The following is a 25,122-nucleotide window of genomic DNA, read 5'->3' on the forward strand; positions in this document are numbered from 1 at the left end:
CCATTCCTGTGCCATTTTTCAAAGTGATATTAGTTTAAGATCTAAAGTTAATCATCAATACTCTCCCAACTCCAATGCGTCACAATCTCCTTCGTATTTATAGAAATAAACATGCCTTTATTGAGTTTCAACAGCTGCTATCTTTTATATCTCATTTGAACAACTACACTACTAACATTTTTGAAAACATATTGCAATTTGTTTTTGATTAAAAAAAACCTGACTGGTTTCTACTTATCGATATATACAGATGACACACTTTGTGCTTACAACAATTGGCTAAATGAAATTCGTAATTGGAAATTTGAACCGCGAACTTGGCTACTACATAAAACTTAGAAAATTAGGCTACAGTTAGTGAGACGATATCCAATTGTAGAGGATTTGATTTAGTGGTCCAAGATGCGCATGTTGCCAGATACGATCTTGTTCTCCAGAATGGCTCCAGCTGGGATATCGATACGATCGCCATGGTTGGCAATAATGATCACAGTGCCCTGCGGAATATGATGAAGGCATTTTATGAGCATATTCAAAGAAGCATACAATATTATTAGAACTTACGCGCAATGAAACGCCACGACCGAAAGTCACGTCTCCGCTGACGGTCAAGTGATCCAGCTCAATGATATCCGGGATGTTGGCGAAGCGACCCAAGAACTCCTTCACCTTTGAGAAGTGGTTCTCACCCAGCTTGACGAGTGGCGTGGTAGGAAACATTCGCTGTGGCGACATTACCAGGCTGCCGTTTTTAAGGGTATACAAATTTGACATGACCAGCAGCAGATCTGAAGACTTCTTCACGGGCAAGAAACGGGAGCGTGGCACATTGATGCCGATGGCGCCATCAAAACACTTCATGGCCGCACCCACAGCAGTCTCCAGCTGAATGACACGGGTTCCATTCTCCAGCGTCTTGTTGTTCACAATAATTTCCATGTTTAAGGTACGCTCACGCAAAACACGATCAATTGCTAAAGTAATTGAAAAAGAAAAGCGTATTTTAGGCATTTTTATTTTTTAGTAATTTTAGTAATGACTTACCAGCCAGGTTGGCCCAAATGTTGTTGGTGTTGAAGAACTTGAAGGTCTTAACCGACTTGAAGTCATCCACGTGCTCTGGTGGCACTTGGGCAATTTCCAGCAGGCGCAGCTTGTTTTCCATTTGAATAAGAGTACCACCCTGAACAAAAATAAGAAACAAATTATTGAGTATTAAATTGTATTACAAATATGTCCAACTATATCTCACCTTAACGTCAGCACGGGTCTTGTCGGTGACCTCCATGACAAACTCCACAGGAGTGGTGGCTCGCTCCTCGCCCACCAGCTTGTTGAGGATGTTCAGATCGACGGTGGCGCCCAGGTTATCGATGTTGGACAAGAAGCAGTACTCGCGGCCCTCCTCGATGAACTTCTTCAGCAGACCAGAGTTGCGGAAGGTATCGTAGAAGTCACCGTGTCCAGGGGGATACCAGCTGCGATAGGAATTTGTTTAGCGTGTTACATTTCTGTAAGTCCGAGGTACTTACGCCTCCATATCCTTTTCGACATCGAAGTCTTTGGCCACCGGCAGATAGTGCTCGCGACTGATGCGCGGGAAGCAGCTCTGGTTGAAGGTGTGGATCTGCACACGGAATCCCTTGTACTTGCGCACGATCTTCTCGGTGTCCTCGTCGGTGTTAAAGGAGTTCATCAGTACCAGCGGCACATTAGCATCGTAGGTCTTGTTGAGGTGCTCGATCTGCTGCACGGTCAGATCCAGGAAAGTAAGGTCCGAACGCACGGGAATCACACTCTTGGGACCATGGCAACCCATCGAGGTGCCCAAACCACCGTTCAGCTTGATGACCACCAATTTATCCAACATGTTGCGGATCTAAATACAAATCGATACAATTATTACAAGTCCGTCAACATTAAATATCATTAGGGTGGTATTGGTTAAGCTGCAGTGATAGCCAAATTTCATTAGGGTTTAGTACTACAGCGTAGGTATTACAAACTTAAGCCAAACTACAACAAAACTAGGTTCAATATCTAAACAAAGCGTCCAAAGCCCAATGAGATTTAGATTTGAGCGGGAGCGAAAGAGGTACACATATACATAGATATATATATTGAGAGTGAGAGCCGAGAAGCGTAGAAGTTTAGGTAAGGGAAAACGCTTTACCTCATTCTAGGTGCGATACACACGATTATGCATAGTATTTATAGGCAGACATAGCCATATTCAGTATTCAAATCAAATAACATGAAAATATGCAAAGTTGGTAAAACAAATATCATCAGGATGAGTTCGACTGGGTTTTTGTGTTCGGTAAAAAGTTGTGTTTGGGATCAATTGGAGTGTTTTATCTTTTGTGGGTCTGAAGACAAGCCCTCTGCGTACCTGCTCGTTCTTGGGCGACTTTAGATTCGAGTAGTTCATCACAGCATTCTCAGGAAGCTTCTGAATCTTGTTCCAGTCCAATGCGGGACCCTCTGAAAGATGCAGCAGTTATTAAAAGCCATATTAAATGCAAATTTAAAGGAGACTCACCTTCCTGAATGAAACGTCCGAACAGATCGGCGAATCGACCCATTTCTGCCTTGAGGGCAGGCTGGCGGGCCTTCTCGGTGGTCTCCAGCAGACGGTCCACATCGTGCTCCAGCAGACGTAGGGCATCCCGTTTGGTCACCTCATGGAACTCCTTTGAGTCGGATGGTGCTCGCTGGTGGCCGCGCACCTGTACGATATAACGCCAAAACCAAACCATAAGTTACACTTGGAGAAACTTTTGAGCCGCATCGATTAGTGTGGCCAGCAAAGCGCATCCGACAGATGCACTCAAGTGACAAAATTAGTGGAGGAAACGCTGACAAAATTACTGCTATTGCTGGAGCTGTCGTAAGTCCAATTACAAGCATGGGTTGCCACTCAGACGAGGGCGTTGGCAAAGACCAAGGAGACTCTGGATCGGCGACAGTTTTCCCTGAAACACAGTGATGACAAGTCGCTGGCTGCTATTAAGTTTGCTACTCTATTTGGGTGGCCAGGAGGTCTCCTCGGGTGTGATGGACAACTTTGGTGATGGCCTAAAGATGGCCGGCCAGATGTTTGGCATCAATACGGCCGCAGATGTGGCAAATCTGGTGGCGAAGGCATTCTCCGGCAATTCCATGGCAAAAGTGCCCAACTTGATAAGCTACGTCCAGAGTGGATTCCAAGGAGCGCAGCAAAACAACGACGAGGAGCAACAGGAGGAACAGCAGGAAGATCAATCGGAGCAGCAATCGGAAACGGAAAATGCCCAGGAAGAGCCTCCAGTGGAGAACAGCACCCGAAAAACTCCACCGATAACCTTCGATTCCGGGCAAATTTTGGCCAATATGATGAGGATGGTGGGTTTTGATACAAGGAAAATCGGAGCCCTGGCCTTAAATGCGCTAATTATGGTTGCTCAGGCGGTAAGTTCAGGCCATTCATTTATTGTTCTAAACTACTTTAAAGTCGTAATATTTCCTTCAGATTGGAAGCACCCTGTTGCAGGTTACTCGAGGAGGAGGAACATCTTCGATCGATGCCACGGAATCTCTGTATGAATCCGGCGACCATCGACCACGTTCCCTTTCCATCGGATCGCCCATCGATTGGTTTATGCAACGTACAGATCGGTACAGCAAACGACTAATCAAGGATATCATGGATCGGGATCTGCCCGAGTACATACTAGAAATGATCGAGGCCAAGGAAAAACCGGAGGAGGGTCAAACCGTTGGTTGCTTAAAGCTTCTGATGTGCAAAGGTCAACCCATCATTTGGGGAATGCAGGATTCGCTTAAAAAACGCCTGGCTGGAGAACCTGAAGAGCCCGAGGATAACGATAGCTTCTTTAACAAGAAAGTCCTATTTAAACACTTGCCCAGTCTTGAGGACTTCAGGAATCACAGTGCTAGCTGTGAAGTCAAGTACCATGAGGAGTGCCCCAAGAATGCAACTACTGGAAGTTATTTTTAAAAGCACTACAAAAAGTAACTAAGACATTACATTACCTTTCGAAATTCACGGAAAAGTTTTCCAAAATTATAGTTCTTATCATATGCTAACAACGGTCTCATAATAAAGGGGTCTCAGTCCTGGAGGCAAAGTACACAAATTTATTTTTAAAAACACAGTTATAGCAAATTGATGGTCATAAATAATGTATATTTTAGGTGCTTTTTGAAAGGTATAGTAGAGTAAACAATGTTTCACTAGTAATCATCTAGTGAACCCAACAAACCCTGACCATTTACCCGTTTAATGATGAGTTCGACATTCCGATTTCGTCAAGGATGATTACAGAGATAAGCCCTAGGCATTCGGGATTTTGAGCCCAGTCTAATGTCCCATGAAACGACCTCTAAAAATGCAACTGCCTCGCAAAGTTGTGTAATAATTAACAAAATCGCTGGTTTGTCAAGCGCCTCTACAATCGCTGCCGGCTGATAACTAATCTAGGGAAATTATAAAACCTCATCGTGGTTTTACGATTTCGGGATCTAATCGCTTAATCTTAGCGTTCCTAAAGTCATGTACCCGTAATTTCCACGTCATATCAATATCGCAAAAGCGTGGCCTCCTAATCAAAATTTGATTTCACCATTACCATAATTTTGAGCACCTCAAGACACTAATGCAATCTACGTTATTTCAGCATGACGAAATATAGTTCAAGCAACTAAGCAACGATTTCTTATCAACCTCTGTTCGTGGACCTTTCATAACAAGCCGATGTCTTATCGATATATAGCATGATAATAATGATTTAGGGAATGGGAAATCATAAAAAGTACAATTGTTGGGCAAATATTTGCAATTTATCTATAGTTTTGGCATTGACATTCCGGCAAGGTTGCAATTAGCTCTTGCAGATGGCCAAACCCAATATATGTACGTGGAGTAAACAAAGAAAAAAACCAAAAGAAAAACATTTGGAAGAGCAAAGACAAGCTCCAAAGAACAGGTGACGACTGGCGCCACCTAGCGTTCGGATCGGTTTGAAGCCTTGTCAATCAAAGCAAAGCAGACAAATGCAACTGACTTATGCAAACTAATTGCTATGTATAATCGCTTTTATTTTGCTGTTTACTTTTCGAAATCATTACGCAAAAGACGGAATAATGAGCAAAGGGGGAAGAGTGAAAAAAAAACAAGTGCCACGCCCACGGCGCCTACGACGATGCCAGACGATTGCATGTGGGTTATTTATAAAGCAACCGCACTTTCCGCCAATGAGCCATTCGGAGCCCCAACGATAAGCCAAAGTCAGAGGGCAGGTGTTTGAACTTCGGCAAGGTCAACATGCTCGAGATAATTTGCTAACGCTTCATTGAGGCTTCTACTTGTGCCGCTCTTTGTTTTTTTTTTTTTTTTGGGTAAAAGGCTTATGCACTTCATTATGAACTCATAACATAGAGATCTTAAAGATCACACGCGCTAATTTTTAATATCCGGTACTTATAAAGTTATATGGTTGATTGTAATACAGGAAAATGTCTTAGTGGAAATATGTAAGTGTTATCGTTATTCAAGTAGAATCCAAAAAGTATGCTATCCTTAGAATACAAAAGTATATCTTACAACTTCGATATCTAAGGAATACAATCCTGTGCTATGAAGTTGAAAAGTAGTTGTTAAGTGGGGTAATTTGGTAATTGCATTTGTCTTTGCAGATAAGATACGAACGCATACATCTCGTATGAAGTGCTTCTGAAAACAGTTACACGTTTTGTTAAGAAAAAAACTTTTTCCCTTCAGCTGAAAATAACTGATTAAATGACAAAACGTATAAAAGTTTCGTGATTACTGGAAGAAGTAAGAAATTGTAGGTCGAAATTACTGATAACCTTTTGAATTTACGCGTTAATTTTTTTTTTACATGATAAGAACATATTTACAGAGGTGTGTTTGCCATATCTATTTTTTTATTAACAACTCGTATATTTTGTTAATAAATTGCAGTTTCATTTCCTTATTGAATGGAATTTTAATGCAGTTATGACTGATGTATGGCGTTTTCAAGCAAAGCTTGTATTTTAATAGTCCACAAAACAGAGAGAATTGGCAGTTAAAGAAACATAGATTTAACTCATTGATCTTGGGTCAAATATAAAATTACACGGTCATTCTGGGTAGCGTAGAATCTAGAGAACTTACACCGGCACGTTCCAGCAGAACATCGATGGGTCTTATACCGGAGGGCATTGTGAACTATGGAGCACTTTATAATAATATCTCACTACGAGAATCTCAACTTTTCTCAAGTGTGTTTGCCTATGCACTCGCGTTACGAACGTAAGAACGAGAGGGAAGATTCACGCAAAAAACGAAGCTCTCCGGTCGAGTGTGCAATTGAAAATAAAGCTGGGATCCAAACGAAATTTGAATTTCAATACGAAATTTTTCCAACTTGCGACGGCGGCAGCGGCGGTGGCGACAGCAGCGACGACGTTGACGTCGGCAGTGGCAGAACAGCACTGAAAAACGCGGCGACAAGTGAAGTGATGCCAGCAACAAGTGATAGCAAAAAACAATTATATATATATGTACATATGTATGCATAGGAAACACCAACAACAAACAACTGCTGATAGATGAGAACATGTGTGCGTAATAGTTGAGCAAAACAAAAATTGAACAAAAGAAACAAGTATGTAGAAATACAAAGCCGGCATTTGAAAAGAAGTGGGTGGGGGAATGGTTGACGTGAGAAGAACGGGCGCTTATCAGTACGGTAAAACAGAAAGAATTCTTTTCCCTGTTTCTGCTACTACATTTCCCTTGGCATGTTCCAGCGATAAGAACTAAGCAGATATATATTCCACGATTATTCCAACTGACAACAAATACCAAGCTAATTCTTTTTTGTTGGTTTCCCCAAAAACGACACTCACACACACACTTGTGAACCCATGGCACCGAAGGCGACACACGCCCTGTATGTGCGCTTGAGGTCACTTGAAGGTTAGCGCTAAGCAATTGCCAATGCATAAAGCAGAGAAAACCAAAGGCAAAAACCAGTCAAGAGGGCAATTCGAACTAAGAAAATTGGCCCATAAATAGAGTCCAACTGGAACCGGCAAAATGCGTTGGAATATGCAAGCTGCACTCACACACAAGCGCATCCAGAGCGGCTTGGAATGAGAGGGAGCGAAATGTAACGGAAACCCCATTTTCCTCCATTACCTTTCAACTGTAAACTTTAAAACTTACCTTGGCTTCATGTGGAACATCCAGCATTTTGAAGTTATTTAGTTGTATGCAAAAGTAAATTTAACACTTGGGTAATTTAGCAATTAAGCGTCACTAATTTAGTTGTTTTGCTGCCCACACACACACACAAATGGAAAGCAAAGAGAATGAGAGACCACACTGAACCCGCAGCTGTATGTGATTAACTGGGTTCTCCCAAGATTATTGGCCGCTGTTCCGGATCCACGACACAAACAATTAGAACGGGCGCTGCGATATTAATTTATTGGCTCAATTTTGAAAGATCTAAGCGTTCTCTGCAGCTGCTGCTTCTTCCTCTTTGCCACCAGCTGTTGCGCACAACAGCTCAGAAATGTAGCATAACAGCACGCTGTTAGCCATCAGCTGTGACAGCAAAACAAAGAGTAAAGGGAGTGCAATAACCAAGCAAAATTCCAAAAGGAAGCCCTATCATTCGGAAAAGCTAAGAAAAACTATAAACACAGCTCCATTACCGCTTAAAAATAAAATCCAATTCCGTTTAACATCATGGGAGCCTGTCTATCCTGCTGTGGCCAAAGTGCCGAGGAAACCAACCTGATGCCTTCGCCTGTATATATTCATGTTCCTCCTATATCAAAACCTTTGAAACTTTGTTAAAATCCCTGTGGATTTTCCAGGAGGAGCGCCGACAGCAGCAGTTGGATGCGGCGGAAAAGCGTCGCCAGGAGAATGAACATCGGGGCATTAAGAATCCGGAGAGCGTACGCCGGCAGCAACAAAGAGCGGAGGATCTGCAGCGCAGGGAGGAGGAGGCCGCCCGTCAGGGCCAAGGACAGTCCAATCTAAGGGTGAGCCCCCCAAGTAGCCTCTTCCAAGTTCCCAGACTAAAAAACACTTTGCTTTCAGTGGCAAACCAGCTAAAAGGCAGTGAATCACCATCCTGGTATGGCTTATAAAGCACTACCACATTTTTCCCTACATGTTTACTGCGTTTTGTGCAGAGTTTTCCTACTGCTCCGTATTTGTATTGTTCAATATACACCTGTTGTCCCGATCTACATATTTCACGAATCTTCAGAAACGTTTTACCACCATCTGAACTTTTAGCTGGCGACCAAAATCTACAACCAAAAATAAAATGCAAACCAAATTGTTATCAGTGATCGTAAAGTAAATGAAAAGTTGAATACTTCAAAGAAGGATTGGATCGACAAGGTCGAAAATATTATCTTTATTGCCTATTGGTTTACTTTGTCATTCCTGTTTTAATAAATTAACTATTGTGTTGTATATGGCATTTAAACCATATTGGGATTTCATTGAAAAATCTGTCAGTTGCAATTGAATTAATAGTTTTCCATCTCAAGCTTATATTGAAATATAAGAGTTTGAAAAGGGAACTAAAGTAACATTGTGATGGCTTTATTATGGAAGTACAATGTTTCCGAAAAGTAAGTACCTTAGGTCTTACAAATACTTTTTTTACTTTAAAAGAAAAAATAATAATAAAGACAAAACTAAATGAGAAATATAGAGATATATATTATTCTACCTATATTAGATGTAGAATATTGAAATTTTCAGATATTTAATTTCAAAAGAAATCGATTTCCAGTGACGGATCCAGATCCACTTTCTAGCTACGTCGATAGCTCGAACAGATGATTATCCACATCTGGTGGTTGCCTGTTTGGCCACCTGGTAACACTGCCCCATGGGGGTGGTGATAAAAGGGGGTGTTGTAATGAATTTGATTGGGTTCCAAGGCCGAACGAACACGACTCGTTAACCTGAAAGTCAGCCAATCTCTTATACCTTGTTTACGCGAGATCCACTCACTGTTCACTTCAGTAATCTCCTCCTAAGAGGATTCCACTCATCGGTTATCAGCTATCAGTTATCAGCTAGAGAAGCTATGAATTCCCGCTCCCTCGCTGATAACACGGTTATAAGCTATCTCTGTGTGCGTGTGTGACTTGTAGACCCACTAGCTTCATTTGCTCATTGATCGTCGGTCACTCGACGCGGAAAGTTCGACGGAAAAGAGCAGCGACAATGGCAGCAGGTGCAACCAATCCGGACATCAAGCGGGTGCTATCCATCCAGAGCCATGTGGTCCACGGCTATGTGGGCAACAAAGTGGCCACCTATCCACTGCAGGTCTGCCATCTTGACCTTTAACTCTCTCTCTCCCCCGTTTCCAGCCACTTTCTATAATTGATTTTCTATTTATAGTTGCTGGGCTTCGATGTGGACCCACTCAACTCGGTCCAGTTCTCCAATCACACGGGCTACAAGACCTTCAAGGGCCCCGTCTCCAACGAAAAGGAGTTGGGTAAGTTCAAACAATATCATTAGAAAGAACATCTATTATATATTATTATATATTATAACCAAATTACTGATACCACTTTCAGCCACCATTTTCGAGGGTCTGGAGGAGAACGAGCTGCTGCCATTGTACTCACACCTCTTGACCGGCTACATCGGGAATCCATTGTTCCTGCGTCAGGTGGGACAAATTCTAAAGAAGCTACGCTTGGCTAACCCTGGCCTGGTCTACGTCTGCGATCCGGTGATGGGTGACAACGGTCAGCTCTATGTGCCCAAGGAGCTGTTGCCCGTGTATCGGGACGAGATCATTCCACTGGCGGACATCATCACTCCCAATCAGTTCGAAGTGGAGCTGCTCACGGAGAAGGAGGTGCGCAGCGAGGCGGCTGTTTGGGAGGCAATGGAGTGGTTCCACCAGCGTGGCATCAAAACAGTGGTTATCTCCAGCAGTGATCTTGGCCAGCCCGGCGTTCTGCGTGCCTTCCTTAGCCAGCAGAATGGACCTCGCCTAGCCATCGATATTCCCAAGCAGGGTGGCAAGGATTTGGTCTTTACTGGCACCGGAGATCTCTTCGCTTCCCTCTTTTTGGCTCACAGTCATGGCAGCAAGGATATAGCCAATGTCTTCGAGAAAACCATCGCCAGCTTGCAGGCGGTGATCAAGCGAACTGTAGCTTCTCTGCCCGGCGGTGGAAATGGCCCAGTTAAAGCAGCCGAACGGGAACTGAAGCTGGTGCAGTCCAAGACGGAGATTGAACAGCCGCAGGTGCTCCTCAAGGCGCAGCGACTTAACTAGACCGCGAAAACCCATTTGTACTCAGAGGGAAACGATTACCTTTACAATATTTACTATGCATGTATGCTCATTGCATTTGTTCACGGACAATAACCTTTTGATACCTTATGATCAGCATTTGCAAGCATTGTTATAACGATATATGATCAACAGAGTGACAAGTTAAGTACCATATATAATTCGATAAACAACTGAGATCAAACAAATACATATGCTCATTATTCGGACAAGTTTTGATACCTTAAGTTAAAGTTTTATATGCATATTATACCGATTAACTATACAAATATAAATATATGACCATTGTAAAACTGAAAAGTGACAACATGTTGACATCTAGAAAGACCCACACGATTCGGTTCTTGCCCTTGGCGAACAACAAGTGGCTATATAAGATTGCAGTCAGCCGGTCGAGAAAAACAAACCGAAGATATGTGGCTGTCGCTTATCTTTATTGCCTGTCTAGCCGGCGCAAGCAGTGGATCTGTGGGCGGCGATGAGAAGATGCCGGTGGAGCAGGGCTTTGTGCCTCGCTATACTCCGGTGGCCGAGAGCAAGCGACAGGATTTGGATTTACCCGCTGAAGTGGGTGTGGAGCAGCAAAAGAGACCAACAGCCGGCGATAAGAAACCCTGGCGACGAGTGCAGTACGGTTACGATGGAGTGCAAACGGCTGCCTGGGCTGCGCCCTCACCTCCAGCAGCCATTCTGTCCATTCTGAATCCTCTGCTTGCACCCGGACTGCTCCTTTTGGGTGTCAATTTGGGAGCACTGCTCTACATGCTGCTGGGACTTCTGGGACTGGCTCCTCATCGCAGTGGCGGCCCAAGTCGGATTGCCTCGCTCCCGGAAACCAATTCTCAGTACTGGCCTGACGATCAAAGCTTCTACCACCGAGACAGACACAATCTGGGTGAGGGCAAGGAAACGGCTGTATATTTTTAGTAATAGCGCGTAACGCAAGGCTTTCTTTTAACTTATCAAAACAAATATAAAAAAGTACATAAATAAATTCAAGGTTAAGAAATGGGTCAAAAGAACTGAAAAAACGAACGGGCTAAAGTTTTGGAGGGGTTAGTGTTCTATCTATATCTATGGCTATAGCTATGGTTAATTTGAACATGAATCTGTCTCGGTCCCCGCGGAAGAGTTGTTACTTCAAGGCAAACACAAGTTGAAACTAACTGATGGAATTCAAGTGGCTACTTCTTCAGGCGGAACGAGGCGGCCCGATTGAATTTGACCAAGGGCGGCTCCTTACTGGCCGATCCAAGTGGTTTTCTCGTTAGCGTTGAGGTGCCTGCAAGGGCTGTAAGTCACAAATTAAATTAAAATCGTTGATTTATTAGGAATAGGTGGGCAAACTCACCTTTGGCCATTAGCGCACGTGGACTCTTGCGCACATAGTTGGCGTTGTATTTCACGTTTTCCTTGGCTAAAGAGGCAGCCGCCAAGGTTCTCTGAAGTCCTTGCGCCGTAAAGTGATTCGACTTCAGTAGAGCTGCAATTGAACACCAAAGTTAGCATTTAGTAGTTGCGTCATGATGATGATGATTATATGCCATGTACAATTAAAAACATTTTGCTGCGATAAAATAGTTTATACATAACATTTGAAAAGCAAAACCCTACCCTTCTTGATCTTTTCATTGCCACCGCGCACATTCTGCTCGGATATCAGATCGCTGACCAGTCGCTGATGGACGTTTCTCGGCTTGGTGACCGTCGCCGTAAGAGCCTTTCTTGCACTACTGTTGCTGGAAGTACTGCTGCTTGAGGGACCCAGGACCTGCGTTTCGTTCAGATTTCTTGGCCTCTTAAAGGTCCTGTGCAGCTCTTCGGAATCTGATCCGGTGTCCTGGCTGTCGAAGTCCTCCATGCTCAAATGCAGATCGTCGTCGCTCTGCGCCGCTTGCCTTTGTCGCTTCTTGGCGCTGGCTGTCAGGCTGCATGAGGGCTCGTTCTCCTCCTTGCCGCTGCGCAGCACTTCAGGCACCACCAGCGGATCCATCTCTGCCATTTTGGTGTTGGCCTCAGAGTCGGCGAACCGCATCTTTCGCAGTAACCTTTCGAAGACCGCCTCGATCTCCGGCGTCAGCTTTTGCCCATCCTCCAGGCGGTCGTACGTCTGGTTGAGCACCTCACAGGCTGTGCGGAAGGACTTTCGCATCAGATCCAAGTTCTCAACCAGCTCCTGGTTAATTGCATTCACGTGATTGTTGAAAATATTCTGCTTGGTCAGCTGCAGCTCGAGATCCTTGTACTTGACGTACACAATTAGTATCTGGTAGGCCTTGGATTTGTTAACCTCCCGCTTTAGGCTCTCCAAATCCTGGTAGGCACTCTCCATCTTACTCAGCCAGCTGGGCAACTCCTCCTTGTACTTCTCCATCTGGCTGGTCAGTGTGCTCATGTAGTTCGCAAAGCGCCGGAAGTCCTGGAAAGTGTATACAAGTTATTTTATATATTAGCGAAGAAGAAAATGTTTAAAAATAAAATTTAAAATTAAATATTCGTTTAACAGTTTTTGAAAAGTTTTCAAACTAACCCGCCAACGTAAGCTACGTAAAGCTTACGTGACCATACCTTACGATTTGAGGTTCGTTACGAGTCTGAACAAAACAGCTGATGCTGCCCAATTGAAAATCAGTCCCGCATTTAGTCCAAACAAAATAGATTGAATTTTAATAAAATGCTGCGAAGTGCATTGCATTTAGCTGCCCTAGGGGTTCGCCAGTCCCGAGTGACTAGCTGCTCACCGAGATTACCATCAATCCTGCAAAATAATCCACAAAATGCGAAATACCTGCAAGTGGCGCGCGATTATGCAAAGGGCAAGGACAAAAAGAAGGAAAAGGGCGGCAAGGGAAAACCGGGCAGCAAAGTGGAAATCAATGAGCAGCAGCTGCGCGAGATCCTCAATTTCGATGGCCTAAATAGCCAGATGCAGAAATCCGTGATGCAGATGAAGGAAGACTTTGTGAAGCACCTGTCGCTGCGGTCGACCAGCGGTGCCATCGACACACTACGCATCAAAGTCGATGGCCAGGAGCACGAGCTGCAGGAACTGGCCCAAATCTCTCGCAAAAATCCCAAGACCATTATCGTCAATATGATTGGTTTCCCGCAAACGATTCCCGATGTTCTCAAAGCCATCGAAAAGAGTGGCATGAACCTAAATCCCCAGCAAGATGGCACTACTCTGTTCATACCCATACCAAAGGTCACCAAGGAGCACCGGGAAAATTTGTCCAAGAATGCCAAGGCTCTGTTTGTCAAATATCGCGATGCCATACGAGGCGTCCAGAACGAGCAAATTCGCAAGCTGAAAAAACAACCGGAACTGGGCAAGGATGACGCCTTTGCCGCTCAGGCTCAGGTCACTGCCATCGCGGATCGCTTCATCTCGGAGGCCGACAAGTTGCTGGCCAGCAAGCAGAAGGAGCTGCTGGGCGACTAAGCTCAAGACCAAGACTGATTCTGCTCCAAAAGCCTTAATAAATCTAAATGTTTAAATTTAAAACTCATTGAGGTGACTTTTCAGTTGAAGAAGAACACTAGATTGGCCTCTTAATCCCATTTCATAGCTGAAAAAATGTGAACAAATCAAACTTACCTCCTGGCACACTCGCTGGTCGACACACATCAGCTTCCTGAACTCTTCCAGTTCTTTTTTCAGAGTCTGCCTGTAGTTGATGTTCTTGATCTTGCTACGCATTCCAAGGACATGCTCCTGCAGCTGACGGGCGGCCGCATATACAGCGTCTATCTTGCTGTACCACGACCTAAGCTCCTCCGGATCGAATCCACTATTGCCGGCGCGCTCCAACTGAGTGGCCTTGGCCTCCAGCGCCTTGTTGCGCTCTTTGAGTCGTTCGTTTTCGGCTACCACCTCGTCGATCTTCTTTACATAGAACTCGGTGGGCATCTTGGACTTAAGGACATTCTGTTTCAGAGTGGTGCGTATCTTCTTAGCTCGGCTAGCGTACTTGAGGGTGTTGTAGGTGTCTTCATAGGTCAGTGAGCTCATCGAGACATTGGCCACCATCAACGTGCGACAATTGCCGCCCAACGAGTCCTTCAGGATGCGTGTCAGGTTCGAGTCGCGGTACGGGATGTGCTTCAAGCCGTCGGCTAGCTTGTTGATGCAATTCCCCAAGGCTAAGAGACTTTTGTTGATGCTAGCACCTTCCTTAAAACGCACTCCAATGCCTTTTGTGCTAGCCGCCCTCTCACTGCCCGCCAGATCGATCATGGATAATTTGACCGTCCTTTTGGTGTCGGTCTTACGCTCCGTGATCCTGATGTGCACCTGAAAGATGGCATGTGACCTGGAGCTCTCTGCATTGGCATCTGTGGGGTGCTGGGTGCGATGAGAGTTGCCCAGCATTAGCATTCTCAGCAGCTCCTCGGCACTGTAGATGGGCGTGAGACAGAGACCACTGACCACAACGCCATTGGTGTCCTCGCGGAGCTTCAAAGGGCCCGATTTGGTTAGGAGATTCATCACATGCTCGTTGTACACCTCTAGATAGGATACACCCACATCGAACTTGCGCACGTCGCTCTGCGCTTGGATCTTATCGAAGAGATCTTGCATGGTGAGATAGGTCAGACCCGGATGAGCCTCGCTGCCCAGCATTGTGAATGTTTTTCCGGCGCCAGTGGCTCCATATACAAACACCGAGCAGTTGTATCTGTGGGCGGTATGAGTTTGTAAAGATTAAAATGATCGTAGATGAGTATAAGCCATGACTTACCCATTTAACACCGCGTCGACCAGCGGCGCCGTGCACTCCTCGAACAGATCCTGGTTGGAATTATCTATATCGAAGACCCTGTCGAATTCCATGGTCAACTTTTTGTTCATTCGCTTGGTGATGTCGCGGTACGGTTGTTTGGCGCCCTGAAAGAAGAACTCATCGTCCTCCTCGTCGGGATCGAACAATAGTGCTGATCGATCCATGACTTTGATAATACTCCGCTGTTTTTGCTCCAATTCCCGGACATTATACGGCCGTACGCGAACCGCCACTTTTATATTCGTGTGCTGTTCCGAAGGCATTTTCGATATAATGCTCTTCGCCCGTCACTTTGCTATTAATTAGCCTAGAGTATTTAGCCTTTTTTTGTTTTCGCCCCTTTTGTTTGATCCAATTTAAATATCCTCGCACATATAATTTTCTCGTACAGCCTGAAGTGATCGTTGTTGTTTGAATCGGTGCTATCGGCGGTTCCGCTTTGGGGGCATCTTTATCCACTTTTCTATACGCGCTTGTCCTTCAATTTTGAACTGTATTTTCAGGGCTGCTTTGGTGCTTATCGATTGTATCGACTTGATGAAATATTAGTTTAAAAATTTGTTCTGTGCAACATTTTAAGCTTATCTGAGCTTTCTTAAAGCATTAATATTGTATTTAATGAATAACATCGTGAATAAACTATGCGGATAACCATGTTCCATAGTTAACACCAAGTATTATATACCGTAATAAACTATCGATATGTGGTGTTTTTGGTTTTTATTCTCGTATACGCTCTTTCGAAGCAAAATCATTTTAGTCCGACTATATCATATATCTTAAAATTGAAATATATTTACCAAATTGTAACACAGATATCGATAGTCAACAGCGCCCCCATCTTATCGATTGTCCGTCTATTGCTGTGGCTATCGCTTACGCCGCCATCGCTAGCTAAAAGAACCATTTTATTTAAAGCAGCAGAAACAACAAGTTTTTTTTTAGGGATCCAGCACAAAACACAGAAAACCCGTCACGAAAACAAAACCGCCGAACCCCAAACAGAATGAGTGCTAAAGTTTTATTCGCCTGCTCCAAGTGTTTCTCGCGCCATCCGTACGAGGAGCTCTCCTCCGGCCAGCAACTATGCAAGGTGAAAAGCGAACCAAAACCAACGAAGAAAAAAAACCACCGCCACTTCAAACAATGCGAAAAAAAGACAACAAAAAAAAAACAAGATGACGCCAAACAAATTGCAATATCAGCGTAAAGTGTGTGTACTTGTTTGCTTGTTTGTCAGCGAGCAAAAATGACGCGGCGTTGGCAGAAAAATTTTGCTGCGCAAAAAAGAAAAGGAAAATGCTAGCAGCGAGAAGAAGCAGACAAGCGTCGCGTCCAACAATGAATTAAACAACAAACAAACAAAATGCGCTTGACTGTATAGAGCAATTGATAAACAAACAGACGGATAACCTTGATTTTTATTTTCAGGGCTGCCGCGGTTCTACCTCAGTTGGTAAATGTACTTACTGCCGATCGGAGTTTCAACCCGCCACGTAAGTACGATATTGCATCTATAGCTAATACCTAGCCCTATACTATATACACGAGTATATGTATCACTTATGTGTTTCTATATTCAGCAGCAAATCACAGAGTGCCTGCAAGAAGTGCGAACATTATCTGGGGAAGTATGGCAAGCCCAGTGCCTGCGAGTGCTGCAAGATTGTGGCCGCCTTCGGTGGATCCAAGTGCATGCGGTAAGTTTTGTACCTTCTATGTAATTCGAAAGCTGATCGAGTAGATTGATGCTATGGTTGTTCTTTCCACCGAATCATATCGGCCGTGTAACTTGAATGCACAATGCAAGAGCTGCAATATTAGTTTACTCTGCGTAACGTGAAGAGAAACCCAAATCAATCCAAAAAAAACCAAATTGTGCCTTCAAAGTACATGACTTTGCAGATACTGCTCTTCCCGAACTCTATCCTCGGAACACCAAGCAAATGAACCAACCGTCTCTTATGAACGCAAAACATTTCTCTTCTTCTCTTTTCTGCCCGCCAAACAAAAAACCAACCAATATATACCCTATCGCCTTCGTATATAGATGCGCCAGCTACGAGGCAAAGTACGGACCGCCGGTGCAGTGCGATGAATGCAAGCTGCGATCAGCCTTTGACAGGCGCGACGAGAACAAAAAGGTCAGCTCACAGAAGTGGAGGATTGCTCGCAACGGAAGCAGCCCCTAATGTTAAAAACCCTAAGATTAAGCCATACGATTGTAGAAACTTGAGCGGGATGTACCCGAATTGTACCCGAGACTTGCGTTCATAAGAGACCGTGTTTAGTCTAAGATAATTGCTACCTAACATAAGTCTTTTGCTGTGACCTCTCGTAAAATTTTGATCTACCTTTTTTCGCCGACAGGTCAATGGCAAATTGCTTTGCTGGCTGTGTGCCTGCGCCTACAAGCGAGCTCTATTCAAGGCCCAGCAGGAGGGCCGTATACCGATGTCCAAGAAAAGACCACACGAGAAGACCTCGTCTTCGCACAGGGACAGCGCTGGGGCCAAGAAGCCTTCGCGCAGCGAGCTGGGCAAGAGCGGCAGTGGTGCCAATAATTCCGGTGTGAATGCCGTGAGCGGAGCTGGATTGGATCTGCCTGACAAGATCTCACGAGGAAATGGTGGTAATGGGACCATAGCAGCGCCTGCTGCCATCACCGTGGACACTAATTCGTCGGATCACGTGGTTGCTATTACATACCTAAAGGAACGCATCGCCAGCCTGGAGAAGCGCCTGAATCAAAAAGACAAAGAGCTGCTCGAAAAAGACAAGCAGGTGGGTTTAAGACAAGGGAATGGCATGAAAGAGATTTTATGAAGATTTCAAAAACTAAAATTTCAACCCTTACGGGTGGGAAAAAAGCATAAGAAGCTGTGTCAAACTCGAAATACCATTTTATATATTTAAAAACCCGTCTGCCACTGCTGAATGACTTCTTTTGTTTATCCTTGGATCCTTGTTATAAATCAAAAAAGTAATGTAAATCACAAAGGAACCGCTGCTAATATCTAATTTCTTCTCCCAGCTGACCGAACTGAAGGGCAAGAACTTCGAGAAGGAGAACGACATGCGCAACCGGCTGAAGGAAGTGGAGCGTCTGCACGACATGAAGGTGGACAACTTGAACCGCAAGATCGCCAGTGTGCTCAAGGAGCTGGCCGTCCTTAAGAAGAGCAGCAACAAAAAGACCGCTGCCATCAGCAAGGCCGAAAAGGAGGTAATCAAGCGTGAGAACTTATCACCCAAGGAGGAAATCCTGACGTCAGCGGGGCCGGAAAAACAGACCAAGGCCTCATCGGAGCCAGCCGATCTCGACAAGGACGAGAAGAGTCGCGATCGAGATGAGGAACGCAGCGAACAGGAGGACAGGGCCAGTGTGCGCTCACGATCCGCATCCAGCAGCCCCACGCCCTCGTCCAACTGAGAGACGATGACTTCCAGCTGCTGGAGCGGCATGCCAGGATACACGATCCATGAACTCCGGCTGCTGCGAACTTTTAGTTTTTCGCTATACAAATTTATATTTTTGTACTTCTGCTTTAATTGTAATATAGTTTTACAAGTTTGTTTCATATCACTCTTTTTATGTCGCTCATCCCTGCCGCGCGAACCCTGTTCTAAATCCTTCCTTCCAAATGTAACCCAATCATCAGTTAGAAAATGTAATTCGATAGGCTCAACTTAACGAATTCTTCTTTAGTTTAATTCACGATGGAACAACACAAAACCGAAGCATTGTTTACATCTTAAGAAATATACAAAGTTGGGAAACAACCAAATGGTATTTCAACAGTCGTTATATATTATTAATAATGTACAATAACAATAATGTTAATGGGGCTTGGGCTTGTGCCCGTCGACATAGAAGTTCCGGGTGGCCTTGGGCAGCTCCAGTTCCATGCCCTCCATGCTCTTGTCCAGGAGTATCTGACAGCCGAGCCGTGAGTTCTCGCGCAGAAATGGCGCCATGTCCAGCAGGTCGTCCTCCTGCTCCTCGGCCTCCTTCAACTTCTGCAGATAATCATGCTGGACGTACACGTGGCAGGTGGTGCAGGCCAGCGAAGCCTCACAGGCGCCCTCCATCTCGATCCCATGTCGATGGGCCAGATACAAAACATTGTCGCCAACTTTGCCCTGGATCTTGGTGCGTTTCCCATCCTTGTCCACATAGGTGATGTTCACTCTGGGTTTTTTGAAGTATATCCTGGTTATATGGTTTACAATTTATTTCGCTCTATGGACTTACATTTCATCTGGCGACTTGGGATCCTGCCATTCGAACTCGCCATGCCGCCGCGCTGTAAAGTCGCCCGAATTTCATAATATCAGTGGGTTTTTTTGGCATTATATAGTGCTGATTCTACAGGTTTATGGGGTCCACTTACGTATTGTGGTGTGCAGGGCATTATGGGGTGTGTAGAACGCGGGCTTGGCAATCTGTTTACTGATTAATTTGCAGGAATTATGAACTGCAGAGCGCCGCAAAAGTAAACAAAACATTTTTTTTGAGGTTACAGTGCCAGCTGGAGATGGGCAACATTCAATATGTCACGGGTTTCTATGAGGCAGATTATAATTCCAAACAACATATGTAAATTAGATTACAATTTAGTCACTCTAATAAATTACTTTAATAATAATCTTTACTTTGTGTGATTCGGTGTTAATTTCTTTTGTTTAACTTATCGTCAACTTGTTAAAAACTGTTACTTCGATAGTTATATTTGGAAAAGTGAATACAAGTTATCGATAACTAGACGTTTGGCGGTCTATTAATTTAAATTCAAAAAGTTCCCTTAATTTTGCCTGGGACAAGGCTAACCAAAGCTTTTCTAAGTAGGATTAACATCTGGGGACCTAAATCAAATATGCGCAGCTTTTAATACCCGTTTAATGAACAAAGCAAAGTCGATGTTCTTCCAAGAATTTGAATTCGTACTTTTAGGCAATTATTTTCTTTTACTTCATTTTTATTATTAATAAAAGACGTTTGACTACTGAGACATTCATATTCGTTTATTAATACTTGATTTCGATTAGTCTTAAAATTTGATTGGACTGTTTAAAATGTAGCTAATAATAAATTTATAAATTAATAAATATAATACGACTTGTGCGATATCTTTTTGACTTTTTTTTAGTGCAACGATAAACGAGAGTCTTGGGAAATCACTTGGCTGCTGAGGCTGCAATCTTTAGGAGGGGTCCTTCACTTGGTTTCTGGCTCCTCAGTGGAAGCTGCAGGAGCTGCCTCCTTATGACCGTTTCCATTCTGGAAGAGATCCGATGGACCCACATGCTTAATGGGTATGATGCGCTCCTTGAGCTCCTCCTTGGAAACTAATGGTGGAACAGTGATATTGAGAACTCCATCCTCCGACAAGGTGGAAGCAATGGCATCCGAATCGAACTCGTTGGGCAGTGGATAGCGGCGAACAAAATGCCGGGACACATGCCCATGATCGTCCTCCCGCTCCTCGTGCTTTCCCTCGACGACGATGCAATCGTTGACCAGTTTGACGGTCAGTTCACCTGGCTGAAAGAGCCCCACATCGAGGTGGACCTCGAAATTGCCCTGCTTATTTGAGTTGGCACCTCGGCCCAAGGCAGCCAGCTCCCCGTTCCTCTTATTGGCCACCAGGTGATGAGCATGTGCACCCATTCGAGCAATCAAGCCCAGGGTGTGCAAGTCTAGATCATGATGCTGCCGCGAATGCAATCGCCTGTACATGCGATTTGGGAACATGTCGTGGCCGTAGTACATGGAGTCCGGAGAGTCCAAATTCAAGACAAAGGGAATATCTGGCATTTTACTTTTCTTTCCTTAACTTCTTTGTGTATCTAGCGGCGGAAGGAGGTTCGTTGAACCGACGACCTGTTTTCCTTTCAAAAAGTATCCAAGGGGTTGATTTGCCAGCGGGGGGTGCAATCCACAATCTCAGCTGCGGTTTGGCGCACAATACACCTTCACTTTTCCGACTCGAATGTGGAGTTTAACGGTTTAGCTGCGCCCTTTTATAGACCCGGAACAGCTTTTCCCCATTGCCACAGAGCTTTTCTGGAGCAACAACTAGATGGTTGTTTTGCTGAATCTGGGGAGACATCTGGGAACCTTCTGGCGACCAAGCTTTCGGATATGCGCTATAAGGTATAAACTGGGTGACGATAGCAAGCTCTGAACGGGAGATCAGATCATAAGATTTGAATTTAAAACTCAAAGTGAAATCGGATACGGATGGAAGACGCAATTTCAAAGACAATTTGAATCGCAACTGTTTGCTGAACAAACGAGACGACACCACAATAAACAAACTGCGATAAGCAAGTACGCACATATGTAAATACATGTGTACCGACGCGAATCTCTAATCTCGAACCCCATAAATGGATCTTTTGGGTCCAGCTGGCAAGTCAGTTGTTATTCAGCTGGCGAACCGGTTGAAGTTCGTGCTCCGCCCCATTAACACAATGGCCACCTACGAACAGGTTAAGGATGTGCCCAACCATCCGGATGTGTATCTTATCGACGTTCGGCGGAAGGAAGAGCTCCAGCAGACGGGCTTCATTCCAGCCAGCATCAATATACCCTGTAATACATGAACTTACCTTACCTTGAGGTTTACCATATTACTATATGTTTTATAAATATTATTAAAATTTACTTAGTGGATGAACTGGACAAAGCCCTAAATCTGGATGGCGCTGCTTTCAAGAATAAATACGGAAGAACGAAGCCGGAAAAGCAGTCGCGAATCATATTCTCCTGCCGTTCGGGAAATCGTGTCTTGGAGGCAGAGAAGATTGCCAAAAGTCAGGGATACAGCAAGTGAGTTTTTAAATGTCATTATAGTTGCAATACTTTTATCGGATACGTGCTTATTTTAGTGTGGTGATCTACAAAGGCTCCTGGAATGAATGGGCTCAAAAGGAGGGACTTTGACTGTAACTGTAGCCATATTTCTAAATAAACGAAGTCTTTAAAAACGTCGTTAAAACGTCGTTTAAAAACTGTTAAAATACTGCTAAAAATAATAAAATAATAATTGCTGAAAAAAGAAAGTTTATTTAATTTCCATTATCCATAAACATAAATATAAAAAGGATTATCGGGCATTTATTTCTAATATATTTTGTACATATGTATCTGAAGTTTTAAACTACGCCCATGGCATGCTTATCAATACACATACACAAAAAGCTGGGCACTCTCATAAACTTTCTCCGTCTCCCACTCTCTTTTGTAGCTCTCTCAAGCTTTCTCTCTGCGTACGAAAACTGACCTTCCCCAAAGCGACAGCGAGAGAGAACTTCGCTAAGTGCTAAATAAAAAGGTAAATAAAGTAATATTTTAATACCCCGAGAGTCCCAGAAACTTCTACGAAGTTCTCTAAGAAACAGTGAACAACCCCCAACTAAATGGCATTGCCCGATTTCAGGCAAAGCGGAAAATTGCATCAGCAAAGGGCGAAGAAAATTCGAGAGAGTGCCGGCATTTTCTAGATTATATGGATTTCCTCTCTGCCAAGAGTATAAATAGCCACTAGTTGGGCACCGCGCTCTCAGTTTAAAAAAACCAAACAAACAGCTAACAACTCGAAGAAAATCAAATAAACTAAAATTTCGCCAGCTAAGAATAAAATTGCAAAGTAAAAAAAAGGATTGAAACTTAACACGACAAGATTATTTTGAAAGTATAAAAAAGGTCTAAAGGCAAATAATTGAAAATAGCCAAAAATTAAAATATAATATTTTAAAGATAACAAATAGCTGGAATTTCATCAGATTAAACAAATTGACATAAGAAGTCTAAAGCGTTCAATCAAGTTACCATATCAAATACAATGCGTTCCTTACCGATGTTTTGGCGAATGGCCGAGGAGATGGCCCGGGTGCCACGCCTCTCGTCGCCCTTCCACGCCTTCTTCCACGAGCCGCCCGTTTGGAGTGTGGCGCTACCGAGGAACTGGCAGCAGATTGCCCGCTGGCAGGAGCAGGAGTTCGCCCCGCCGGCCACCGTTAACAAGGATGGCTACAAACTCACCCTGGACGTCAAGGACTACAGCGAGCTGAAGGTCAAGGTGCTGGACGAGAGCGTTGTCCTGGTGGAGGGCAAATCGGAGCAGCAGGAGTCCGAACAAGGTGGCTATAGCTCCAGGCACTTCCTCCGACGCTTCGTCCTGCCGGAAGGATACGAGGCGGATAAGGTGACTTCGACTCTGAGCAGCGACGGCGTCCTCACCATCAGTGTTCCCAATCCTCCAGCCGTGCAGGAGACACTCAAGGAGCGAGAGGTGACCATCGAGCAGACTGGCGAGCCGGCAAAGAAGTCCGCCGAGGAGCCCAATAATAAAGCCAGTCAATAGAGATAAGTCGATATTGTACTGAAACTGATCAAACGCTAGTGAACCCCTATGTTTAGATATTCCAACACCTTTCAAATGTTATTTCTTCTTAAATTAACAAGCTAATTTTAAAACAATTGTGATTCGGTAGCCCGCAAGCCCAACATTGTTATGTAGAAGAAAATAAATATTAAACAACAATTTTAATAACATATTTACTTTGGGTAGTATAGATTGTTATATATAAAGGTCCGCCATGTCTTCAAAAGGTATTATAAAACTAGGGGTCCATTTAAAGATTTAAAGATATGTACCTTAGAGATACAATTTAAAAGCCCCCAAAAATACTTTCAATTTTCTTTGCAATCGTCTGACACCTTGGACACGTATCTTTTTCCGCTTCCTTCGATGATTTTGGTGACGTAGCCACTTGACGCGGGTCCAACTGGCCGTAAATTGTCGTGTGCACCTCGTTGGCCTCGCCTTCACCGCTGCACTTGGCCGATCCGATCGGATTCGTTTCGATCCCGTCCGATGCGCCTCGCCCGGATGACTCATCTGTCGTCTCCGCCATCAGCCATCCGCCATCCGCATCCGGCGAGGCCAGTCGGCCATCTATAAAAGAACTGACGGCGGCGGCGACAAATTTTATAAGATTTTCGGACTCGAACGTAAGCGAATCGCTGCCCTAATCCCGGCAAGAAATGTCTCTGGTGCCTACCACATATCGCGATTTGTCACGCGAATTGGATCGACCCCGTCCGCTCTACCATCCACCGTATGATTTCCAACTCTATCCGTATTTGTGGGACGATTCGCGTCTCTGGTGGCCATCTGCGCACACCAGCAGGAGTGACTTACTCCGACCTCTGGATGAACTGGTGTCGCGTCGAGTGCGCAATCAGTTGATCCAGTCAACGCCCTATGAGTGGGCACATCCAATGCGATGGGACAACTACTACTCCGGAGAGCGTGTCCATGTGGATGAGAAGGGATTCCGGATTGACATCGATGTGCGACAGTTTCATCCACACGACATTGTGGTCAAAACCAATGACGACTATGTCATCGTCCAGGGAAATCACAATCGTCGCGACGAGGGCGCCAATGGCCTGGTGGAGCGTCACTTTGTGAGGAAGTACCTCCTGCCCCGCGGATACAATGCCAATGAGGTGATCTCGGACATATCCAGCGATGGCATCCTCACCATCAAGGCACCACCACCACCGCCAGCCAAGTACTACACACCCGGAGAGAGATTGGTACGCGTCCATGAAACCGGAAAGCTGGCCCTGCCCTGGAAATAGTGCACCAGTGCACCATCTATCAAAAATCGGGAAGGCAAACAGTGGATGTGTTTACCAAACCAAAATCCCTCCCATCGAATGCGCCTAACTCAAGGTGAACTATTTTCGGACAGCAAGCAAGTGCAACCGAACATTTAAATTGGATTCAAACATAAATAAAATACAAATTGTACCCGTAGGTAGTATATAAAATGCGCAATAAATATTTGATAGAACCACTGGCGTTTACAAAGGGGTCTTCACCTATTCGCGCCCAAATGAAATGATCGTCCAAATCAAATCTTCAAATCAATATTAATTTAAAGGCAGAATG

General features: G+C 44.4%; 13 protein-coding genes across 21 annotated transcripts; 9 read left to right on the forward strand and 4 right to left on the reverse strand.

The window, feature by feature from the left end:
- Window positions 1–96: 96 nt before the first annotated feature.
- On the reverse strand, window positions 97–7,483 carry LOC122617711 (UTP--glucose-1-phosphate uridylyltransferase). 4 transcript variants are annotated; one of them, XM_043793667.1, is made up of 9 exons: window positions 7,238–7,483; window positions 2,543–2,729; window positions 2,393–2,484; window positions 2,174–2,179; window positions 1,533–1,879; window positions 1,253–1,478; window positions 1,045–1,183; window positions 565–974; window positions 97–497 (listed from the first exon to the last, which is right to left on the reverse strand). In XM_043793667.1, exons 1-9 carry the CDS (start codon window positions 7,262–7,264, stop codon window positions 390–392), a joined length of 1,542 nt encoding a protein of 513 aa, XP_043649602.1. In that variant the 5' UTR covers window positions 7,265–7,483; the 3' UTR covers window positions 97–389. The 4 variants fall into 4 exon arrangements, with proteins under 4 accessions (XP_043649602.1, XP_043649599.1, XP_043649603.1 ...); XM_043793664.1 differs by lacking the exon at window positions 7,238–7,483 and adding an exon at window positions 6,182–6,468; XM_043793668.1 differs by lacking the exon at window positions 2,174–2,179.
- On the forward strand, window positions 2,743–6,169 carry LOC122617715. The gene is made up of 2 exons (XM_043793672.1): window positions 2,743–3,450; window positions 3,512–6,169. Exons 1-2 carry the CDS (start codon window positions 2,989–2,991, stop codon window positions 3,998–4,000), a joined length of 951 nt encoding a protein of 316 aa, XP_043649607.1. The 5' UTR covers window positions 2,743–2,988; the 3' UTR covers window positions 4,001–6,169.
- Window positions 7,484–7,624: 141 nt separating the features above from the next.
- LOC122617714 (small VCP/p97-interacting protein) lies at window positions 7,625–8,522 on the forward strand. The gene is made up of 3 exons (XM_043793671.1): window positions 7,625–7,828; window positions 7,897–8,067; window positions 8,126–8,522. The coding sequence occupies exons 1-3, from the start codon at window positions 7,766–7,768 to the stop codon at window positions 8,138–8,140; spliced, it is 249 nt and encodes an 82-aa protein (XP_043649606.1). The 5' UTR covers window positions 7,625–7,765; the 3' UTR covers window positions 8,141–8,522.
- Window positions 8,523–8,620: 98 nt separating this feature from the next.
- Window positions 8,621–10,667, forward strand: LOC122616718 (pyridoxal kinase). Its single transcript, XM_043792265.1, has 4 exons — window positions 8,621–8,670; window positions 9,202–9,379; window positions 9,455–9,554; window positions 9,637–10,667. The coding sequence occupies exons 1-4, from the start codon at window positions 8,636–8,638 to the stop codon at window positions 10,347–10,349; spliced, it is 1,026 nt and encodes a 341-aa protein (XP_043648200.1). The 5' UTR covers window positions 8,621–8,635; the 3' UTR covers window positions 10,350–10,667.
- A 112-nt stretch (window positions 10,668–10,779) lies between these two features.
- On the forward strand, window positions 10,780–11,294 carry LOC122616720. The gene has a single exon (XM_043792267.1). It carries the CDS (start codon window positions 10,782–10,784, stop codon window positions 11,292–11,294), a length of 513 nt encoding a protein of 170 aa, XP_043648202.1. The 5' UTR covers window positions 10,780–10,781.
- On the reverse strand, window positions 11,264–15,639 carry LOC122616717 (kinesin-like protein KIF18A). The gene is made up of 5 exons (XM_043792264.1): window positions 15,110–15,639; window positions 13,966–15,046; window positions 11,982–12,786; window positions 11,719–11,850; window positions 11,264–11,658 (listed from the first exon to the last, which is right to left on the reverse strand). The coding sequence occupies exons 1-5, from the start codon at window positions 15,412–15,414 to the stop codon at window positions 11,552–11,554; spliced, it is 2,430 nt and encodes an 809-aa protein (XP_043648199.1). The 5' UTR covers window positions 15,415–15,639; the 3' UTR covers window positions 11,264–11,551.
- LOC122616719 (ribosome-recycling factor, mitochondrial) lies at window positions 12,949–13,873 on the forward strand. The gene has a single exon (XM_043792266.1). It carries the CDS (start codon window positions 13,042–13,044, stop codon window positions 13,807–13,809), a length of 768 nt encoding a protein of 255 aa, XP_043648201.1. The 5' UTR covers window positions 12,949–13,041; the 3' UTR covers window positions 13,810–13,873.
- Window positions 15,640–16,023: 384 nt separating the features above from the next.
- LOC122615957 (protein FAM76A) lies at window positions 16,024–18,944 on the forward strand. Of its 5 annotated transcripts, none has more exons than XM_043791145.1 (6): window positions 16,028–16,244; window positions 16,583–16,647; window positions 16,735–16,851; window positions 17,202–17,295; window positions 17,522–17,935; window positions 18,186–18,944. In XM_043791145.1, the coding sequence occupies exons 1-6, from the start codon at window positions 16,158–16,160 to the stop codon at window positions 18,582–18,584; spliced, it is 1,176 nt and encodes a 391-aa protein (XP_043647080.1). In that variant the 5' UTR covers window positions 16,028–16,157; the 3' UTR covers window positions 18,585–18,944. The 5 variants fall into 5 exon arrangements, with proteins under 5 accessions (XP_043647085.1, XP_043647080.1, XP_043647081.1 ...); XM_043791146.1 differs by having other exon boundaries at window positions 16,029–16,244; window positions 16,738–16,851; XM_043791147.1 differs by lacking the exon at window positions 17,202–17,295 and having other exon boundaries at window positions 16,088–16,244.
- Window positions 18,940–19,760, reverse strand: LOC122615958 (adrenodoxin-like protein 1, mitochondrial). The gene is made up of 3 exons (XM_043791151.1): window positions 19,546–19,760; window positions 19,407–19,458; window positions 18,940–19,343 (listed from the first exon to the last, which is right to left on the reverse strand). The coding sequence occupies exons 1-3, from the start codon at window positions 19,658–19,660 to the stop codon at window positions 18,992–18,994; spliced, it is 519 nt and encodes a 172-aa protein (XP_043647086.1). The 5' UTR covers window positions 19,661–19,760; the 3' UTR covers window positions 18,940–18,991.
- A 519-nt stretch (window positions 19,761–20,279) lies between these two features.
- On the reverse strand, window positions 20,280–21,130 carry LOC122617112 (heat shock protein 67B3). The gene has a single exon (XM_043792814.1). It carries the CDS (start codon window positions 20,967–20,969, stop codon window positions 20,370–20,372), a length of 600 nt encoding a protein of 199 aa, XP_043648749.1. The 5' UTR covers window positions 20,970–21,130; the 3' UTR covers window positions 20,280–20,369.
- A 221-nt stretch (window positions 21,131–21,351) lies between these two features.
- On the forward strand, window positions 21,352–22,191 carry LOC122617478 (rhodanese domain-containing protein CG4456). Of its 2 annotated transcripts, XM_043793354.1 has the most exons (4): window positions 21,469–21,485; window positions 21,564–21,749; window positions 21,827–21,986; window positions 22,046–22,191. In XM_043793354.1, exons 2-4 carry the CDS (start codon window positions 21,629–21,631, stop codon window positions 22,098–22,100), a joined length of 336 nt encoding a protein of 111 aa, XP_043649289.1. In that variant the 5' UTR covers window positions 21,469–21,485; window positions 21,564–21,628; the 3' UTR covers window positions 22,101–22,191. The 2 variants fall into 2 exon arrangements, with proteins under 2 accessions (XP_043649288.1, XP_043649289.1); XM_043793353.1 differs by having other exon boundaries at window positions 21,352–21,749.
- Window positions 22,192–22,626: 435 nt separating this feature from the next.
- Window positions 22,627–23,703, forward strand: LOC122615614 (heat shock protein 22). Its single transcript, XM_043790623.1, has 2 exons — window positions 22,627–22,862; window positions 22,917–23,703. The coding sequence occupies exon 2, from the start codon at window positions 23,002–23,004 to the stop codon at window positions 23,521–23,523; it is 522 nt and encodes a 173-aa protein (XP_043646558.1). The 5' UTR covers window positions 22,627–22,862; window positions 22,917–23,001; the 3' UTR covers window positions 23,524–23,703.
- Window positions 23,704–24,140: 437 nt separating this feature from the next.
- LOC122615613 (heat shock protein 27) lies at window positions 24,141–25,024 on the forward strand. The gene is made up of 2 exons (XM_043790622.1): window positions 24,141–24,925; window positions 24,989–25,024. Exon 1 carries the CDS (start codon window positions 24,207–24,209, stop codon window positions 24,807–24,809), a length of 603 nt encoding a protein of 200 aa, XP_043646557.1. The 5' UTR covers window positions 24,141–24,206; the 3' UTR covers window positions 24,810–24,925; window positions 24,989–25,024.
- The last annotated feature ends 98 nt before the right edge of the window (window positions 25,025–25,122 follow it).

The sequence above is a fragment of the Drosophila teissieri genome, chromosome 3L, assembly GCF_016746235.2.
Source record: "Drosophila teissieri strain GT53w chromosome 3L, Prin_Dtei_1.1, whole genome shotgun sequence".
Lineage (NCBI taxonomy): Eukaryota > Metazoa > Arthropoda > Insecta > Diptera > Drosophilidae > Drosophila > Drosophila teissieri.